The sequence below is a fragment of the Poecilia reticulata genome, linkage group LG20, assembly GCF_000633615.1.
Source record: "Poecilia reticulata strain Guanapo linkage group LG20, Guppy_female_1.0+MT, whole genome shotgun sequence".
Taxonomy (NCBI): Eukaryota; Metazoa; Chordata; class Actinopteri; order Cyprinodontiformes; family Poeciliidae; genus Poecilia; species Poecilia reticulata.
Window position 1 is genome coordinate 21503864 of NC_024350.1, and position 14487 is coordinate 21518350.

Here is a 14487-nt window from a genome sequence, read left to right on the forward strand (position 1 = left end):
TATATATATATATGTGTGTGTGTGTGTTGTTATTGTTTGCTGGGAAATTTCAGAGCAATATTAAAGTTAATTGTATTTGAACAGTTTCCACGTTTTTTTTATTAATCTTAAAATTTATTTTGAAAATCCACTTCTAAAATAAATTTAAAGACAATTTAGCTACACAAAGTCCTATTTAAATACCTCATTAGCTTTTAAGAAGAACTTTAAAAACTTTTCATTACAGGTATAAATTAAACAGGAAAGTCTCTCCATATTTTACCATAATCTGATGATGAAACAATTAAAGCCATAAATCTCTCAGGCTGTCAGTTCCCAGCTGAATATTGAAGCATCTTGGTGCATTGCAGCGCCATCTACTGGAAAAGGAAATGCATAACATCTGCTTGGATTCCAAGTCTGCAAATTCACCTCTCCTGTTGTTCACTTTGTTTGCAAGTTTCTGTTTATCATCTTTGCAGTCATGGCTTCGTTCTGTGTCTCCTTTCTTGTGTTTCTCTGCTGCTGCTTCATTTGCATTGCCCTGCTGCCTGCGGGGCTGTCAGGACAGAGAAGATGAGGTCGGATCATGTATGGCATGCCCTTGGTGACAGCCAGGTGTTATTAATCCCCCCTCCTCTTGCTTTATGTGTTTCCATAGAGCAGATTTCTCTAACTGTAGCTTCCCTCGGAGTCCTGTAGGTAAATGAAAAGGCGGGGCTCCGATCATAAATCTAGACGGGGTTGGGGGGGGGGACGCTGTGTGATTAGATTGGGCCTCACTGATGAAACGGCCTCATTCCTGCTGGAAAACAAATCATTTTGTTTTTTTCCACACCTCCTTCCTCCTCCAGCTCCACTTCATTACCGCTGACTCACCACCATCAGCCCCCCGCTCTTCCCTCTGCCTTCACCTCTGCAGTTAACGTTTTCTTCTGAGTCATCTCTCCCTATTGTTTCTCAGCCTTTCCACATCCACCCCACTCTTCCTTTTGTTTTTATAGATACTCCACCCTGATCTCTTTATGCCTCACTGTGTCCTAGCACTCCATTTGGTGCTGAGTTTGGTTTAGGTGTGGTTTAGCTCGATCATGGAAAAAAGCATTTTTTTGGCGTGCACTGAAGGTTTTCTGTTTGAATTTTCAGGAGCATGACACTTGCCTGCCCCCTAATGGAGACTACAGTGGCAGCAGTGTGGTCCTGGTTAACCCTTTCTGCCAGGAGACCCTCTTCATCAACAGAGACAAAGCCTCTGCCATATAGCGATGGCTCCTGCTCCCCCAGCCTCCTCCTGCTGCGGCCGTCTATTTTATACACGGGGTAAAATATTCAGAGACTTTTAACAACACAAAGAGCAACCCGAATGAAAAGCGACAATAAAACAGACGCTATTTACGACGAGGATGCACCTGCTTATTTTTCTGATGTACATTTTCTACAAGAAGGCTTAATTGTGATAAAGATTTCTATTGTCTTTATATAATACAGAGTATATGTGAGTTTTGTCGCATTACAGTGGCTTAATAGTAATTGCACTGTGGATGTTTGCCACATAAAATCTGCTTTAGAAGATAAAGGTGTGCTATGAAACCTTTAAAGCTGTTATTTGTATTTTTTTTTTCCTTTGAAAATGAAGTCCAAAATACAAAAGCCTGCTGAACTTGAACATAGCAACTACTTATTTAAGGAGGAAAACAGAAATGAAAAATCAGGGCCTGTGTTTATCAACTCTTCAGAAAATACAGATCCAATTAGAAGTTTACATTATTCATCATCAGCAAAAAAAAAGTCTTATTATTTTAGGCTTTTAATGATTTATTTTAATCGTTTGTTTTCCAGGCTGAAATGATTATACAAAATATAACTGCAATTATTTTTTAAAAATAAGTATTGAGTGGCTAAGTTTAAATTTATTGTGCATTTTCTCAAATTGCAAACATGTTTTCACCTCCACAACTATTTGTCACAATGTTCCTTAGCAAGTTTAACCCAAACTGTATGGTTCTAAAAGCAAGTAATAAGGTAATACTACATTTATATTTGATTAAATTGGTGGAGTTAATTTAAACTCCTCTGTGTTTACAAGACAATAATCCCAAACACACCTTAAAGAATAGATCTAATGTGGATAATCCAAGCTTCTGGAACAGCACTGACCTCAAGCCAGATAAAAACTTGGACCTGTACTTAAAAATTGTCTTATACCAATTTAAATGAATGCTACAATTTCTATCAAGAAACCGAGTCTGATTTCTTGTCAGAATTATCCCAAGATTAAGTTTAGGTTGTTTACTGGAAGTAAAAGGTAAAAAGGCCTTATCCTTAGAGACAACTTTTAAATTTAATTGATGCTTCAGCTAATTCCACACAGGAAATGCCTTTGGGGAAAGTTTGCTCATAAAAACTGCTTTGTTTGAATAGAATGAAAATAATATACAACACACGTCATTTATATGATAAACATAATGTCCTTCATCTTGACATTTTCAATAAAAATGTTTCAACAGTTAAAATTTTAAAGTTATGAAAACGTTTGTGTATTTATAGATGAACCTGATGAAGCAGTCTGGTAAACGCAGGCCCAGATTCTACTGACTGATTCGACCAGAATATTTAAGAGCATTTGGATTTTAGAGAATTCAATTGATGTAAAATGACTTTTCCTCTGACGCGTCACCAGCTTTTCTGAGGAGGGACAATGTAGATGTCTTAATTTCTCATGTTGGCTCTTTATGTACCTGTGGTGAGGATGTGGGTGTGATAGAGAGAAATTAACAGCTTGTGCACTGAATGAGCATTTCAGCGTGACCAGATGAATTGTACCCTGCTTACCAAATATCCTGGTTACTGAAGGTTCACCATGACTTTGGGTCTTTGTTTGCTCGGTTTGGTCCGTTTGTCTCTACGTCTGCCTCTGAATGTCTGTCTGTCTCTTGTCTTTGTTGTGGAGGGAGCTTTTCAACACTGTAGGAAACAAAATAGCTCATCCTCTCTGCTGTAACCGTCTCCATTAATGTGTTTGTTGAAGTGTTGGATGATTATGAATCACATAAAAATACACTGAGGCAAACAGTTGTGTGCTGAATATGTCCTGTAAGAACTGGTTCAACTGAATAGTTTGTGGTCCCGCTGTCATCTGTTTCACTTTTGCATTGCTGCAGTTTAAATCAATAATCAATGCTGGCTGCTGCCTCTGTTGTTGCTAAAGATTTTATTTAATTTTTTCGTGTTGCAAGGCATCAGTTCTGAAATCACCAGGTCGAAAGGTGGTGCTGAACGACACAACGACACATGAAAATATCTCCTGCATCAGATGCTCACAGCTGGGCTTGTTGTTTTGCACGCTCAAAATGTGACAATTTAACAAAACGTTCAGTGGCACGGTGGAGCAGTGTTTAAACATAATGTTATTTTTTGTACTGTAGTATACACTGTAATTTTTACTGCTGAGCAATAAAACTGAAGAAAAACACCTGAATGACTGACTTTGCCTCATTTATTATCTTTGGAGTGTTTTTAATTACCAGATATTGTGGTTTATAAAAGCATTGAGCTTTTTCATTGCATTTCATTCAAACATACAATTCTAATTGACTGTAGGGGGGTAAGAAATGTGAAAAGCTAAGCATCATGTTGCTTCCTTTTAATGCAATTTGTTGTGTTGTTTTGTAAAATAACATCCTCCTTCCAAAAAAATTTAAGTTTGTGGTTGTAACATTACAAAATGTGGAAAAAACAGAGGGAAAACATTAAACCTGTTATAGATTATAGATTTTTTTTATATTTCTAAGTTAACTATACTGACTGTCCAAAAACATCACACACACTAGCTTTAATTAATGTAATTAAAGCTTGTGTATTTAATTTGTTAAATCTAGGTGGTTACCTCTTGGACAGGGATAGCAATCCGGTCCAAGTAGTCATGCCGACTGCAGCACATTTATTGATGGAGTGAGCTGGAATTTTCCTTTTGTGAACCAGAACTGCGTCCGTGTAAAACCCGCCCATGACTCCTGTAATGTGATGTCAGGCAAAGCTTCAGTGTCACAGCTGAAAAGAGAGGCGACTTTGACATGCGTGTTACTTTCAGATTTTTGGGAATACCTCGTGCCTCCAATCAGAAAGCAGCTGTTACTTTTAGAACCACATTTAATCCTAATAGTACTAAATGTAGTTAAAGGAGATTGGTTATCTAAAAATAGATCACATTTGCATTATTCTGATTTCTGTCTGTAAGGAAGAAGTCCTTACTCCAAAAGCAACATAAAATACCATATTCCAGATTGCAAAAGCATCCAGGAATGAAGAATATGATTGTTAGTGATAAGTCATGTGGTCTAATGGAACTTGGTTTTTTGCCATAATGACCATTGTTGCATTTGGAAGAAAAGGGGCCACTTGCATACCTGAAATCACCAACAAAATTGGAAGGTTTGGGAGTGACAGATGAGAAAATATATGAAAATGTTGAAGCAACACTTCAAAATATCAATCCAGAAGTTAAAGCTTAAGAGTAAATTGGTCTTTCAACTGGACAAAAACCTAACACACACAGCTACTTTGGTTACAAAGGGACATAAGGGCAATAAAGTCAATGTGATCACAAAACCCTGATCTCAGTTCCATTAAGACTTTGCAACTAGAGTTGAAATGGTGTGTGTGAGCAAGAAGTCTGTTTGTTTGTTTGACCTAAATTACGCAATTTTGGTCAAACATTTTGTGCATATCAAGGAAATATGCACAGAATAAATTATGAAAGAAAATCTAAAAATAATAGATCACATTTGCATTATTTTGGCATGTAGCAAACAGAAATAATGGTGTTTTATATGTTACGTTGTGTGAGAAATGTAAATGTAGAAATAGATATTCACTGAATATGGAGTGGGTTATTTTCTCTCTTTGGCAAACACATGCAAAACTATTATTATTATTATTATTATTATTATTATTATTATTATTATTATTATTATTATTATTATTATTATTATTATTACTACTACTACTAATAATAATAATTTATTTATATATTTATAGCCTTTTTCTCTAACATGCATGACACACATCCGGGTCATGGTGGAAGTGTTTCCGGGAGACGGCACAGGTTTGTCAGATATCCCGTGCATGGCATGGTTGACAGGATAGTCGGCGATTGGGGCGGGATAACTTCTTATACATTAGTCTATCCGCTTGTTACAAAAGTTAAACATAAAAATCAGGACTAACTTGATCTCTTCCAGTCGTCTCGCCAGCTGTCCTCACTCTGCGGTCGCGTCTTTTCTCACTTGTCATTGCTCGGGTTAGCTAACTAACGTTAACGTTGCTCTGTGCGAAAATGGCGGATGTACAGTCAGAGAAGAGTCTGGATGATTTCTTTGCCAAGCGGGATAAAAAGAAGAAGAAAGAGAAGGGCAAGGGGAAGGAGACCACGACCGGGCCCACGACGGCCGTGGTGAAAAAGACTAAGAAAGAGAAGGAGAAATCTGCGAAAAACGAAAACCAGGACGCTCAAGTAGAGAAGGTAACCGACGCTGCTGTTCGGGGGGAACTTTTTGTCTCGTACCGGTGTCGTGTCAGATTTGGTTACCAGAACGGAATCCGTGCTTCTGGAAGTATTGATAAACGAGATTTTATTTTGTACTACGTTATTTTTGAATGTCACGAGTGTACATTTTATCTACATGATTAGAATAAATCTCTGTTAGTGGCTAACATATGCTTGCCAATGGCGCACATTGTGACATGATACCAAAGCAGGCATGACACCCATGTAATCCCTTCCTCTAATACTTTTTGATGCAATAACCGAGCTGTCTAAGCACTAATGCATCATCATAAATTAGGATGTCACCGGAAAGTTAATTAATTTGTTTGGTACATATAGTATAAACTCATTCCACCTAGCTTTATAGCAAATGAAAACTGCAAATTTAGTTCATCAGAAAATTTGGACATTACAAAAGATAAATAACTAAAATAAAAGGGATTGTAGCAGGCTATGGCTTACACAGCCACGTTGCCAAACGTTATTGCTTAAGAAGCTGGCTGTTTTACAGAGTGCTCCACCCAAGAATGTTGCTAGAAAGTTGAGTGGAAGGAAAAAGTGTGTGTCTGTCAGAAAATGTTCAATTCAGGAATTTGGGTTAGTTTCACAAGCTATGACTGTGGTTGGTGTCCGTTCTCCAAGAGTCAACAAACACACAGACAAAGCCAAGACATGATCTGCAACTGTTGCAGTTAGGTAGCCACACCTGAGTATGGAGGATGATTAGGACCAAAAATATAAAAAAAAAATAAAATTCAGACTTTAATCACAGAATTCTCATCAGGAAAAATTCAGCTATGAAGAAAAAGTCTGAAAATAATTTGCTTTTTCAGTGTCCCTAATCCTCTTTTGTGCCTTAGCTAGATGCATTAAAAATGACTCGCATGGATTAAGGAGCAAACGAGCTGAACTTTTCTTCTGAGGTTCAATGTCTCTAGAGAATCTAGACAAAATGAAGGCCTCTGTTAAAACAGCTTGGGTGTTGTAAATGTCTCCGCTGTGCAACAGTCCGATTACCTCCATGCCACTCCAGCATTGATCCAGTAATTCATGCAAACAGAGCTTCAACCAGGTATTGATTGAACACAGTGTGCTGTGATTGGACATACTTATTGTATCGGCTGACATGTCTGTATTAGAAATCCTTTTATTTGTGGTGAGTAATGTTCTGGGGGACATGATCATAGCGTTTTATCAGTTGTAATCTGTAATAATCAAAATTAACTGAAATAAATGGAGCATATCAGGCAAAGTCTAATAAATTCATACAAGATACAAGTTAGACCTGTAGAAATGAATTACTGAAATAGGCTGCATGTTGCTTGATACAGGAAGTCATTTTGGATCTGATTGGTAAAAGAAATTACAAGATTATTCCTATATTATGGGTTTTTTGTTACTATGTTATATGATGTGAGTTCATAGTTTTGCTGCCTATAATGACTGGGGAGAAAATCAGATTTATTTATCAATTAAACTGTCTCAATTCTTTACCTGGCTGGTTGAGCATTATTTTAAATTCAGAAATTCCCAAGTTATCTCTGCGCTGTAATTGTAATTTTATATTTAGCGCTGTTTTTCTGCCCAGGAGGACGAGGAATGGAAAGAGTTTGAGCAGAAAGAAGTGGACTACAGCGGGCTGCGGCTCCAGGCCTTGCAGATCAGGTGAGAACAAAACAAAGTGTTTTCAGCTGCTGTTGACTTAGGATGAATCATTTTTTCATTGCAATTTAATCCAGGTAGTTGTTAAAAATGTTTATTGAGAAACAGGGGATTCCTGGTGAGTAAATTCACATGACTTGGTGAAGCCCTGGGTCACTTTTTAACATGCTTGTTGTCTTTTCATGCCTTCCTATTTCCATTTACTACCTGAGACAAACAGCTTTGTACCCATGGACTCAAATCCTACACAGCATTGTACATTTTGATTTAAATACACGTAAAAATCGCTCAAATCTCACATTATTTAACTGAATATGTCATTCATTTTTGTTTTGATTTCATTTGAAACCTGACGATATCCGTGAAAGGTCAGATTATGACATCTGATCAAACTAACACAACTTTTAAGTAATTTTCTGGTGGAAGATGGTATTTTTTTGGACTCACAGAAACGGGTGTTGAAGCAGCTACCAAATATGCGCAAAAAAGTTGTCTATGAAACATCTAAAATTGCAAAGTATGAAATGGAAAAAGAGTAGAACGACCCACTGAGTACGCAGATATGTTTTATCAGTTCAACATTTTATTTTATCCTGTATAAAGTAGAAAAAGCAAACACTCTTTCCCTTAAAACCAAACACATTTTAAAACAGACTTCTTCAGGACACCAGTGACATAGAATATGTGTTTATTACTAAACTTCCCACATTAACCGCATTATTTGCAAATCAATTTATGCTCTAATGGAACCAACAGTGAAGAAATTAGGGGGAAAAAAGCAATTGTTACAATAAATCAAAATTCCTGTCGCAATGGTAAATTTTTCACAGTAACAATAAACGATATAGATCTGTGAACATCAACGTTCCCAAATTATTTGTCTGTAATTTGATGATTGCACCCAACCATCGAGTGAGAGACCTGGTGATGGTAGTCTAAATAACAGCCTTCTAGTTTATTGCCTCTTGACCAAATACTCTGGAGTAGGTTGCTTTTTATAGCCCACTATTTAATACCCTGTTGATCATCTGCAGTGATGAAAAAGAGGAAGAGGATTATGAGAAGGAGGAGGTAGGAGAGGATGGAGAGATCATTCTGGTCAGCGGAGACAAAGTGTCCGGTCCCTGGAACAAATCTGGCGCTGCTCCTCCTCGTGCTGCTTCACCTGTGGGTGAGTGAGCTGCTCTGTGTGTAACCAGCAATAAGAGGACATTGACTGCATTTCTAATCTAAGAGATAATGACTTTTTGTTGAATCATAATTGTTTTTTTTTTGTTTTTTTTTCTCCCATTGGTGCAGAGGAAGAGGAGGCGCCTGAAGCGAAGCCTGCAGGAGTCTATCGCCCTCCAGGCGCCCGACTGACCCCCAGCAGAAGAGCCCAGAACCAGGGTCCACCTGAGATCTTCAGCGACACGCAGTTCCCCTCGCTGCTGTCCACCGCTAAGCACGTCGAGACTCGCAAGTAAGCAGAGAAATAGGGCTGGAACGATTGATCAGATTAATCGTGATTATTGAAATATTGTCATCTAGTTTAGTAATCAATTAATCATTAACTGTAGAGTAAGAAAAGGCAATTTGCTAAAAGAAAAAAGAAAAACATTCAGAGGAGTAATTAAAGCAAAACATTTTCCATTTAAGGTAAGAACACCTTTTGTCTGTAAATATGTTTTACCCAAAACTCATCAAGTGGGAATTTTAGCTTCCCCAGCTTCAAATCCACTAAAGGAAAGCTACATTACTTGATTTTTGGCAATAAATGTTTATGTTCTTATTTATTTTTATTTAAAAAAGGAATTTGTTTGGCTCATTTAATGTATTTCTAATATTACATTTTAAAAAAACTTTGGAAAAAATCTACAGAATGTGCCCTTTTTTAAATCAATTAATCATGGGAATAATTAATAGAATAATCAATCACTAAAATAATCATTAGTTGGCATTTATTATATCGTTTATCGTTTATTGTGATAAGATTCTTCTGAGACGACTGCTGTTTTATTATCACGTTAAAAACGATTATACTTCCATATTGTCACGATTATTTTTACTATTTTTCTCCACAGTTTGTATCATGACATCACTAAATTTGAAAATATGGTTAAGTGAATTTACTGTGTGCATGTTAGTGATACAAATCACACTACTTCATGTGTCTGCTGTCTTAAGGAAGTGCATTACAAATATGTCCGTTTTCTTTTTAAATGTAGTATTGCTGTTATTGCTGTGTATTGCAATCGCAGCCATACAGTCACCTAAAGACATAATAGTTTTTGCCACTGTTATTATCAAAAATATAGCGATAAAACTCTAAGTCCATTTTGCTTACCCCTCTTTGCAGCCCGAATCAAGACGTCGAGGTCAGATTGACGGTTTCACTGACTTTTGTTTGCGTTTCAGAGACAGAGAAATGGAGAAGACCTTCGAGGTTGTGAAACACAAAAACCGCGGGAGAGAAGAGACCGGCAGCGGCTCTGTGCAGCACTTGCAGCTCGATAACCAGTACGCCATCCTGGGGGACAAGTAGAGCTGCGTTCCCGACCCCCTGCCCCTTCCCTCCCCCAGCACAGTCCCCCCTCGAAGGAAGCTGAACTCCAGCTGTGCTGGCTGCAGTCCTAAAAGATCTCCTTTTGCCGCCACCCTTTACATCACTCACTCACTCACACGGTCATACACGACACCCCCTGCAGACACACTCCCGTTAAATAATTCACTCAACATGGTTTGGTTGGCAAAACTAGAGGATTGCATCAGAAGGGGCTGACGAGAAAGGGGAATAAGGAAACCCGAACGTGCGACGCTGCAGCAACAACAAACAGAGAAGTAGTTACCCTTTGTGGATTGTTTTCAGAGCAGCAGTTGTGTGGCAGAACTTCTCTCTGGACTTCAACTTGCTTTGACAAAGCCACAGAGGATCAAAGATGACTTTAGGCACGATGATCTTACAAACTTCTGTGAAAATATCTATTTTTTTGCAAGATCTTTACAACCCAGCCGCACGTGGTTATATTGAGGTGTGTTTATGTGTTGCGTTTGGGGCTTCAGGAGGCGGGGAGGGATGCCACCGCAGTGGCACAGCTGGTGGCGACGACATGGACTGAGCTTTTTCTGTGTTGCTGTGGTGGTTTAAAAAGAGGTGGAGCTAACACCAAGCTCCTCCCCCTTTCCCTCCACATACAAGCCGGCCTTCAGGCTCTTTGATTTAGAAACTTGAAGCTTTTTTTTTTTTTCCCAGTTCATTCGTTGACGATGACACTGCAAAGATCTACAAACACGAAGCGATAAGTTGCATTTCTCATTTAGAGTTTCTATATAAAGTGGCCTTATTGGTGGAGAGCGACTGTCATCTGAAGGGTTGTCTGATAGGCCGGTTTCTGCCTCTGGATCGAACCACTTTCATCAAACTAAGAGGGGGGGAATCAAAGCAGGAATGTAGTGCTGTTGTAGTTTTCCTGATGATGATGATAATGATGATGATAACAACTACTAACTCTTTCATATCCAATGTTTGAACTTACTGCTTCTTAATTTTTTTTTCTTCCAACATCTGAGAAAGAATAATTAAAGCTTGTTTCTAATCCTGCATCGTTCGGTTTTGATAACAAACGCTTCGCTTTGGTTTGACACCAGGAAGTCGCAGCCTTAATGTCGGGTTTTAATTGAGGCTTTTCATAGGTCACCTGAGGTTTAGTCCTTTTTGAAATCATGACGTTTGTGAATAATTTGACATCTGGAAGCATTCAGTGATTACCATTTGTGTCTCCCCCCTAAAGTGAGTAATATTCTGTCACAAAACAGCAGCAACACCAGTTTAAAATGCACAATTATTCTTTGGAGGATTAATAATATTTTGGATTTATGTACCTTGTATGTTCTTCCCCCATGAAAGCGAATACCTTTGGATGGAACTAGATCATATCCATGATGAGAAGAGGCTGATTATTTTCTTTTTCTTTTATCTGTTTACAGAAAAGTTATTGTTAATCTGTGAACCCACAGGCTTGTATGAACCCTTCTGCTCCTCTCACAAAAACATCATCAACTCCCATGTGGTCTCATTTTATCAGAGTAGGTGTTCCTGTCTTTCCCTCTTGTGTTTGAGCAGATGATTAACGAATAAAAGTTCCAGCTCTTTGGAGAAATAAGAAAAAAATATCACATGATCTTATACCAAGCATATTAACAAATAAAAAAATAAAGTTTTCTCTAAAAGCTGACTTTTATAATTTGTTTAAATACATTTTTTTCAGCCATTTGATATGCCTCTATGCTTGGTTTCTTTTATCTGCTTTGTAATGCTTTTTTTTTTAGTTAATTCTTGTAGTCAGATCCTTGATTACACAACAAAAACACCAATCAGGCACAACATGACTAGAGAAGAAACAATCGTGATTATTTAAATTTCCAATTTATTTAGTAATCGGTTAATATAAACTAGAGTTTACAGAATTTGCTGAAAGAGCAGAGCAGTAATTAAGACAGGTGTACAAAATTCAAAAAAATTATAAAAAAAATTTAATTTAAAAAATCTGTAAATATGTTCTAAAACTCAAGTTTATTTTCATAAACCATTTCAGCAACAAAATAGTTCAAAGTGTTTTACATCATAAAAACAAGTGTAATAGTTTTAACTTCACCTGGTTTAATTTCTGTAAAACAAAAAAAATATATTATGCCTGTGATAATCCAAGGTATAATTGACACATTGTCTTTACATTTTAAGTCGAGCAGAAAGAGCTCAACTTTTTACATGTTAAAAGTATTTTTTAGCTGCAGCTGCATCCTTTTCTACACTAAAGGAATGCAATGTTTTTGTCTTTTAGGCAATAAAATGTTTATCTTATCTAAAAAATTAGTTGTTCATTTACATATTTAATGCATTTCTAATATTGTATTAAAAAAAAGGTTTAAATGAAAAATCAGAATGTGCAATTTTTTCATCTGATTGTCACAATTGATTAATCGACTTGAATGCTCACCCTAATTTGGAAAACAAAAGGTTGTGTTGCTGCCTTACAAGAAAGTGGTCTTATTGTTTTGCTTGATTGGTGGTGTGTACAATCAGTCACTCTTCATAAGAACTAGTTCTCAGTTCAGTTCAGCCAGGTTAAAGTGAATCCGTTCATGTTCACTTATACATTCTGAACTGAACTGGCAGCTCCAACGTCAACCAGCTCCTCTTTATCAGATCTTGTATGAAATAAAATGTAAAAACATTCAGTTGTGCCCATAAGTTTACATACTGTGGTGGAATTTCTTGACTTTACAGCCATTTTTCAGACAACATAAATGATAACACAAAAACTTTCTTGTCTCTCACGGTTAGTGGTTCGAAACCATTTATTGTCAAACAACTGTGTACCTTTTTCAAATCATAAAGACCCTGATTTGAGCGTCCAGGTTCGGCAAACTGCATCATTGAAGGTGAGTTTACCTAATGAATATGTTATTTTACTTACTAAAAAAAAAATCTAATTTGATTTGTTTTTTTTTTTTGTCTTAACGTTGACTAAAGTATCTGTATATATACTATTTTGTTCCTGGCGCTGCATATTGTAAAACAAAGCTTAAAAACTAGCTTAATGGAAAAACTGCCGTGATGTCCTCTGCATCGTCGCCAACATTTTAAAATCCAAGTTGTAAAGTTGCAGTAGCCTAGTTCCAGCGGCCATATCTCGATCTTCCTACAAGGAAACAAATCATTTTATGAATAAGAAAACGCAACTAGAAAAATTCAGAAGAAATTTAAACCAAAGAATGCCCGTCGGTTGGTACCCAGCATTCTGGTACTAAAAATTAGCATCAATTCCAGCGTAAACTACAAAGTACTCAACAGTATGTGGAGAATTACAAGCATGTTGACTAACATGGACTTGTATTCCATTCAGTATGCTAAAATTTGTGTGTAAGCTGAAATTAGCCAAATGCTAATGTTAGCCTAAATGCTGTCAAGTGGCATGTTGGGGTATCACTAGAATGTTGTCTTACTCTCTAACTCTATTCAGTATGGTAAACATAGCTAATAAAAATAAAAATATATAGCTAAAATGCTTATTTTAGAGATAAAGCTATTGCATATAAACATGTTTCTGCCACGTCTTGCTGTTGATACGAGGAGCGGCCATATTGAAACACGATGTCCTCTTTAGAAGTAGCTGGGTGTAGACTGGGACTTGCTCCCAGTTTCCCAGTGGGAAATCTAGTTTCAGGGGACGTTCCAGTTGATTTTTTTTCCGACTGGGAAGTTGGCATTTCTAATGTCCGAGTACAACTTGAACGCAGCATTGGTCCTTAGGCCGCTATCGCTTTGGAATCGTGTCGGCAGCTCTTGAAATTGGTGTCGTTTTCAAAATCTATTTTCCCAGAAAACTCATTCTCTTTAGGAGCTCAGTGATAATGGAAGTTTTTTGAGTCTATTTTCCCTCCATAAATGATCATCTTATGCCGTTCTTACATATAAGATACGGAAATTGGCAGGAGACTGATGGTATTTTTCCTGTGAATAAACTTCCGTTCTTGTTATGTCACTTTGTTGTTTTTATTTAATAATTTCTAAAATAAATAAATGAATAAATAAAATAAAGATTCTATTATCACAAAAGTTGATTAAATCTAACTTGCATGCGTTCTTGCGCATATACTAGTAAGGCCACAAGGTGGTGCTGTTGTTCACCGAGGAAAAAAGTTTCACTAAGCGCGGGAATATAAAACAGCTTTCTTAAACACACAATTTAAGAGTTTCTGTAATAGAAGCCAGTTAAATGTTCATTACTTTAATATCTGGAATTGGGTTTAATTTATGGCTTCATAGCTTTGGTCCATGGTGATGCGTCTTGGCCTTTCATCTCGAAACTTTAGCGGTTTCGTCCTTCTGGCCATCATCTTTTGCTTCTTTCCAACGTCGTATTTTCCAACGTCGAAATACGTTGCATGTGTCTGTTATAGTTTTGTTAATGTTATGTCTTGTCAGAGTTTACTTTGTTTTGCAGTTTCTTTTCTGTTTTGTGTTTTGTGTAATCCAGGTTTTAGTGTCTGTTTGCTATCCTGTTCAGTCGATGTCAGATGCTTTCTATGCTTCATCGTATTTCTACTTGTTCTGTTTTCTGGTACTAATCTGCAACTAAATACCAAAATGCAGTAAATAACTGTACTAAATAAGTAAACAGTTTCAATCATTTGTGATCACATAATATTATTTAAAAAAATTCAAGACTTTTATGCCTTCTTTGACTTTTCAGAAATAGTCATATCTCTTTCCAGGCACATTTTGCTGTCCATCAAAAAATAATTATCCACACCTTTGT

General features: G+C 37.0%; 2 protein-coding genes across 5 annotated transcripts in view; both read left to right on the forward strand.

Annotated features, from left to right (window-relative positions):
• tmem108 (transmembrane protein 108) overlaps nucleotides 1–3457 on the forward strand; it is a 48304-nt gene extending 44847 nt beyond the window's left edge. For 2 of the 3 annotated variants that reach the window (XM_008396587.2, XM_008396588.2), the window contains exon 5: nucleotides 1126–3457. In XM_008396587.2, coding sequence (XP_008394809.1) covers nucleotides 1126–1242 — 117 coding nt within the window. In that variant the 3' untranslated portion in view covers nucleotides 1243–3457. Of the gene's footprint in view, nucleotides 1–545; nucleotides 598–1125 lie in introns of all 3 variants that reach the window. The other variant, XM_008396589.2, reaches the window with a different exon arrangement.
• Nucleotides 3458–5057: 1600 nt separating this feature from the next.
• cdv3 (carnitine deficiency-associated gene expressed in ventricle 3) lies at nucleotides 5058–10768 on the forward strand. 2 transcript variants are annotated; one of them, XM_008396590.2, is made up of 5 exons: nucleotides 5058–5500; nucleotides 7113–7189; nucleotides 8221–8357; nucleotides 8486–8648; nucleotides 9584–10768. In XM_008396590.2, the coding sequence occupies exons 1-5, from the start codon at nucleotides 5315–5317 to the stop codon at nucleotides 9708–9710; spliced, it is 690 nt and encodes a 229-aa protein (XP_008394812.1). In that variant the 5' UTR covers nucleotides 5058–5314; the 3' UTR covers nucleotides 9711–10768. The 2 variants fall into 2 exon arrangements, with proteins under 2 accessions (XP_008394812.1, XP_008394813.1); XM_008396591.2 differs by having other exon boundaries at nucleotides 7116–7189.
• Nucleotides 10769–14487: the final 3719 nt, after the last annotated feature.

Excerpts from the sequence above, each read along its gene's own strand:
- cdv3 (XM_008396590.2), top strand. The coding sequence starts at position 5,315 with ATGGCGGATGTACAGTCAGAGAAGAGTCTGGATGATTTCTTTGCCAAG. Across the intron at positions 5,501-7,112 it reads AGGACGCTCAAGTAGAGAAG|GAGGACGAGGAATGGAAAGA; the intron begins GTAACCGACGCT and ends TTTTCTGCCCAG. Across the intron at positions 8,649-9,583 it reads AAGCACGTCGAGACTCGCAA|AGACAGAGAAATGGAGAAGA; the intron begins GTAAGCAGAGAA and ends TTTGCGTTTCAG.